The sequence below is a fragment of the Austrofundulus limnaeus genome, unplaced genomic scaffold (genome assembly GCF_001266775.1).
Source record: "Austrofundulus limnaeus strain Quisiro unplaced genomic scaffold, Austrofundulus_limnaeus-1.0 Scaffold327, whole genome shotgun sequence".
NCBI lineage: Eukaryota > Metazoa > Chordata > Actinopteri > Cyprinodontiformes > Rivulidae > Austrofundulus > Austrofundulus limnaeus.
In genome coordinates, this window is record NW_013952729.1 from 222,537 (window position 1) to 228,627 (window position 6,091).

The window sequence follows — 6,091 nt, forward strand, 5'->3', positions numbered from 1 at the left end:
CACACACACACACACACACACACACACACACACTGGATCAGAGTTCCCGCTGACCCCCCAAAGAACCGGTTCTAGTTTAACAGCTTGTTCACCTGTGACAGGTGAGGTCAAAGCAGCTGCAGAGAGCAACAACCTGCAAAAGCTAAAAAAGGGGAAATGAAGCATCCACACGTTTAAAAAAGATTGATAATTATTAAAAAAAGAATAAGAATCTACTTCCGGTCACTACAGTATAAAAGAGCATTTTTTTTTCAAATAATGATAAAAACTGTTCACAAGCATATTGGAAACAACCTGACCTTTTGATTGGCAGCTTCCTATGAACCCCAAATGTGGGCGGGGTTATGGAATTTGACAGCTGTCGATCACAATTTGACAAACGATGGACTCTTAACTATGAAGCATCATTTCAGATGAAAATGCATTTTTCTATTAGATGTCAAATTAAATACATTTTTAYGTTTGATTTTATAAAAGTTAAAACTAAAATATGTTTACTTTAAAGAGAAGTAAATGTGCTTTACAAGTTTCTCCTTCAAAGACCTGTTTTCATTTGAAAACATTTGCAAAAAAACGGCACGTTTTGCAGTTTTCTCATCTCAGATAGTTTTTTAGTCCTAAAACTTTTAATTTTGTGATAGAAAATGAGAGAAACTTAAAAACCTTTAATAATTAGATTTTGGGGATAAGTGCACCTGAGCTACAAGCGTTAATTTGTGACAAAACAGGGAAACAAACTGCTGTCTCGCTCTCTCTCGTGCGCCCTGATCCAACCTGCGCGCGCCTCTCCATCCCTCCCTCTCCGCCACTTCAAAGCGCCACTTCAAAGTGGGATCAGACACGAGTGGTCCTTCCCGTCTTCAGGTCCCACGCGCCTCACGCCGTCATCAGAATGCCTCGAGGATTCTTGGTGAAGAGGAACCGGCGCGGATCCGCGTCGTACCGGTCGCGGAGCGACGGCAAACCCGAGGCGCACGAGGGGGACGAGCGGGTGGACGTCCCCTCGMTGGGGGTCTTCCCCTTCCACCGCGCGGATGGAGAGCCCCCGGAGTCCAGCGAGGGWCCGGTCCGGGACGCGTGGAGCCCGCCGGTAGAGTCCGCAATGGAGGCGGAAGCTGACCGGAGCGCGCAGCTGCCAGACACCGACGTGGACGTCCTGAGCGTGGACGGAGACTTCTCCTGCTTCTTCCCGCCTCCGCCTCCACACGAACCGGCTTTGGACGAGTCCCGCAGCCCCGTGAAACCGGTAAGCACGAGGCTGCTGGAGCGGCACGAGGAGGCGGACGCGCGGGACCTGCCGTTCCTGGTGAGACCCGCGCAAAACCCCGTGCCCGTCTCCATGGAGAGGCTCCGTCTGCACGCGCAGCCCTACAGCCACAAGTTTGACCCGAACCTGGCCCGCGTGCACCTGTTCCCCTCGCTGGCGCTGATGGAGCAGGGGCGCGCGGACAGGAAACACTCCTTCCTCGACCCGGACCGTCAAAAACACAGCGCGAAGCAGTCCAAGAAACCCAAACCGAACCGGAGGCTGAACTTCGAGGACGAGGTCACCACGTCTCCGGTTCTGGGTCTGCGGATCAAGAAGGAGTGTCCGGAGCTGAGGAGGTCGCGGGAGAAGCCGTCCGCCCCACCCGGGACTCAGCCGCTGGGGGAGTTCATCTGTCAGCTCTGCAAGGAGGAGTACCCGGACCCGTTCTCCCTGGCCCAGCACAAGTGCTCCCGCATAGTGCGCGTGGAGTACCGCTGTCCCGAGTGCGACAAAGTCTTCAGCTGTCCCGCGAACCTGGCCTCCCACCGGCGSTGGCACAAGCCCCGCCCGGCGAGCAGCAACCCGGGACCGGAGGCGAACCGGAGCCAGGCGCTGAAGGAGGCCCGGGCTCTGGTTCTGCAGGAGAAGCAGTCGGAGGGCAAAGAGAACGARCTGCAGCACCACGGAGCGCTGGACAGCTCCGCGCGCGTGCTGCTGCTCCGCCCCGACTGGAACCCGGACCTGCAGCAGCGCGTCCGGGCCGCGGACAGCCCCGGACTCCTGCTRCTCAACCCGGACGAGCAGCAGCAGCCGCCGGTCCCGTTCCTCCAGTCCTCACCGGAGGAAGAGGCGTACGAGTGCCGCTACTGCGGGAAGAAGTTCCGCCGGCAGGCTTACCTGAAGAAACACCTGGCCGCGCACGAGATGACGGCGCGCGCCTCCCCGCCCCCACCGCCGCCCTACAACCAGACCCAGGTGTTCCTGTGCCACCTGTGCGGCGCGCGCTTCCCGTCGGTGGAGATCAGAGACAAGCACCGCCTGTGGCACGCGATGAGAGACGAGCTGCTGGTCGGAGGAGCGCGCGGCGCCAGAGCGGACGTTTTCCACGCGCACAGAGAGGAGGGCGGCGGCGGGGAGCGCGAGCCGCACCAGCAGCAGATCTTCACCTGCAAGTACTGTCCGTCCACGTTCTTCAGCTCGCCGGGGCTYACGAGACACATCAACAAGTCCCACCCCACCGAGAACCGGCAGGTGATGCTGCTGCAGATGACGGTGCGACCGTAGAGTCGACTTATCGATTAGTCGAGAACTCAAACAGGCTGAAATGTCGGTTTTTTTTGTTGGATTTGTTTTTTTCTCCCTCACTTGTGTCTGTGCCTTTAATTATGAAATTAATTTACAATATTTTATGTTGTAAAACCTGACTCAAAAAACAAAAAAATACAGATAAACAACTTTTAAGTTTTACTAAAGTTCAGACTTTAATTACACAAAATGTAAATTTCTTTAACAGATTTGGCAATAACATAATTAATAGTGTTTGTAAATGTCACTTTTATTAGAAAACTGGGAGCAGAAATAATTTCATTTAAAAATGTCAAAACCTTTAAAGCCCAGTTAATTTCTGTTTTATATATTTTTTACAGAACTTATTTAATGTTACTACTGCTGGTTTAAAAATAAAAGTCAAAATAACTTTATAATCTTAAAAATAAAATGTGTAACTGTAGTTCTATGAAGCCTGGACAGTAATATTTTGATATGTTTTAAGTTAAACATGTAATTTATTCTAAATCATTGTCAATAAATGTCTGATCAATGAGAACTGCTTTGTAGTTTTCTTACATTTAAAGAAGTAAAAAAAAAAAAGTCAGCAGCAGCAGCAGCAGGGTGGTCGGAACCATTTATTGTGTGTCTGAAACAGGATGTTGCACATTGATTACATAGTTTGACAGTTTGTGGAGTGTGTGTTGATGCATGCAGTTAGTACTGGAGTTTTGAGCCATGCAGCTTGTAAATCAGTAGTTATTTACATCAGATAAACACAAACAGCTGAGGTTCCACATCAGTCTTTTCTTCCTCTCATCAGACAACAGCAAAAAGTTCCTATAAGAAAAAATAAGTGAGAAGCTTTGGGAAAACAAGGTTTTGGTTTCTGCAAAACTGATGAAATCTGAGATTTTACAGTTGGTGAATGTAGAGGATTAAAGCATCACAACAGCTGAAAATGATCCAAAGTGTTGACGTGATGAACATGAAGTGTTTGAGGTTCTGGGACAGAGTTTGGGCTTTAAAGTGAACGAGTTCTGGGTGTTTGAAGTGTTGTAACAGAGCGTAATAAAGCAGCTTCRAACTGAGAGATAATCATTTAAAGAGACAGCAGTCGGTGAAACTCAACACTCGTAAAAGAACAATATTTTACAGGATGGCATTTGGAAAAATAAAGCCCACAAACAAACAAAAACAAACAAACAAAATTCATCTGTTTTCTACAGAGAATCTATTTTTTAAGAAAAAAAATGCAAAAAACTTGAATTACATTTTCAGAAACAGGTCTTACGAACTTCATCATTGATCACTTAATCCATGAAAAAAAAAACATACGACTTATCCAGATAAATCCTAATAAAAATCCCGTTGTTTTCCAGCCTTTAGGTATTTTTTTAGTACTTCCATGTAATTTGGCAGGATTGGGGTTGTTTTACTTTAACACAAGAGCAGATTAAATAATAAAAACGAACTGATGACCTAAGATCCCCCCTTCCCCCCCCAGTTACTTCACCATAAATCTACTCATTTCATCAAACTGAAAATCACAGATTGAGAACCTAAAATCTTCAGCTAATTAAAAAAACAAAACAAAACATAATTTCCCAAATAGATCAGATTTATCTTCTATTTTTTAGTTTGGTTTTATGGTAACGAGGCGTTTCTAAATGTGAATAAAGTGCAAACCAATCAGGGGGAAAAAGGTTTGTTTTACAGTAAGATCTTCTAGTGTTGACCTGTTTTCTTTTCTTTCGTGGTTTGAGGTTCGACCACAGTTTGGCTTTGGCAGCTTTTCTCACAACCTTATATACAGAACAAACTTCCTGACACTGTACATGTTCTCTGAGATATCCACATATCTAATATATATATACATATATATTTATACTCGTATAGATATACAGAATATTTATAGTCAAAAGAACCAAGAAAGAAAAGTTGTGGTTTCTTGCTTTGTGTGACAGAAAAATACAGCATATGATATTCTCGATCTGTGAAAACACAATTTACAAAAAAATAAAACAAAATAAATCAGTGCTTGTCCATGTTTTACAACATGAGCTGGAAAGAAACAAAAATCAAACAAGTGCCTCCTCTTTCATGTGTTTTATTAAAGTGTGGAGTGTTTCAGTCTTTAATTTTTTTTTGTAAAAGATGTATGTTTTTTGTTTTCACCACAGGAGGAGGGACGGTTTACGTTCAGTCCACTAAAAAAAAGCTTCGTTGTTATCTGAACCAGTTTTTATTTTAATACAGATGAACTGAGAGCACCTAAAAATACATTTGTTTTTCTAAATTCTTGTTACTGAATGAAGCGAGTAAAAAGCTCACCTGTAACACATCCTGTTCTGTTCTCACACAAACACTCATCCAGAGTTTGTTCTCTCTGAACGTCTTTTCTAAAACACTTTAGTGTTTGTGCACTTTTTTCATTTGGCACCATTTATTTATGACAATGCTGCAGCTGCTGCGACTCATTTCATTTCAAGCGAAGCTGCACTCACAGTGGAATATATGGATATTTTAAAAGACGTGAGTTTTTTTGAGCAGAAAAAAAAAATTGAAGCAGCAGGGACACCGCTGATGGTTTCCTTCAGTCATGACAGATTGAATATTTTAAATAAACTAAACGTTTCAGCGTGAGGTGCGGGTGGAAGCGCTCAGGTCTTGTTGGCAGATCCGGAGGAGCGGCGCAGCTTCATGGACATGCGGGTCTTGCTAGTCCGAGGGGACATTGGGGACGCCGAGTCGCTCCCTGCCTCCCCAAGAGCCGGACTTTCTCCCCGAAGAATCTCTAGGCAGGAGCCTGAGGAGGAGGTGGTGTGTGTGTGTAGGCGGGAGGAGGTGGAGGAGAAATGTGACGAGGCGAGGGGGGGGTGGGGAGGATGGATAAGCAGAAAAAGGATGAGGGAACAACGAAATAATTACATCTCATCCTACAAAGGTTTACTGAGGTCGACTGAACAGATTCCCAGAGTCACACAGGACGGACAAAACACACAATCAAACAAAAAAACACACACACATAAAAACACACACACACACTCATTGCTTAGGTTTTAGGTTGTGTGTATCCTGATTACCTAAAACCACCAGACATGTTTATAACTCAGAGTATTTATCAAGGATTTGAATAAATTCAACAAATAAAAAGCTAAAAATTTACTTTAATCTGTCTACATTACCTTTTTTAATTTTTATTATTTAAAAGTTATAATAAAATAAAAAGTAGTGCAACGACAGTGCCATGTGTTGTTAAAATAATTCTGAATTCTGCTTAAAGCTAAAACAAACCAATCTTTTTTTTTCCTTTTACAAACTGAGTGTTTTTTTATTTAAGACTGAGAAGTTTTAATTATAAAACCATGAAAATCAAATGAAAGTTTCCAGCTTGTGTTTAAAAATACTGGAAATGAGGTTAGTTTAAGCTGAAAACGATAAAGTTTTTTTAAAATTTTTTTTTAATTCTTGTCGCCCTTGGATGATGTCATAGGACTTTAAAGGGGCAATTTCATGTAAAATCAACTTTTTTGAGTTTTATATCATGTTATAATGTTATACTCTCATTAAAAA

The 6,091-nt window shown here is 43.9% G+C and overlaps 2 protein-coding genes across 7 annotated transcripts in view; one reads left to right on the forward strand and one right to left on the reverse strand.

Moving 5' to 3' along the window:
• Positions 1 to 538: 538 nt before the first annotated feature.
• insm2 (insulinoma-associated 2) lies at positions 539 to 3,074 on the forward strand. The gene has a single exon (XM_014022376.1). It carries the CDS (start codon positions 893 to 895, stop codon positions 2,531 to 2,533), a length of 1,641 nt encoding a protein of 546 aa, XP_013877830.1. The 5' UTR covers positions 539 to 892; the 3' UTR covers positions 2,534 to 3,074.
• A 61-nt stretch (positions 3,075 to 3,135) lies between these two features.
• Positions 3,136 to 6,091, reverse strand: part of ralgapa1 (Ral GTPase activating protein catalytic subunit alpha 1) — a 64,480-nt gene continuing 61,524 nt past the window's right edge. For 5 of the 6 annotated variants that reach the window (XM_014022372.1, XM_014022373.1, XM_014022375.1 and 2 more), the window contains one exon: positions 3,136 to 5,324. In XM_014022372.1, coding sequence (XP_013877826.1) covers positions 5,179 to 5,324 — 146 coding nt within the window. In that variant the 3' untranslated portion in view covers positions 3,136 to 5,178. The remainder of the gene's footprint in view (positions 5,325 to 6,091) is intronic. The other variant, XM_014022370.1, reaches the window with a different exon arrangement.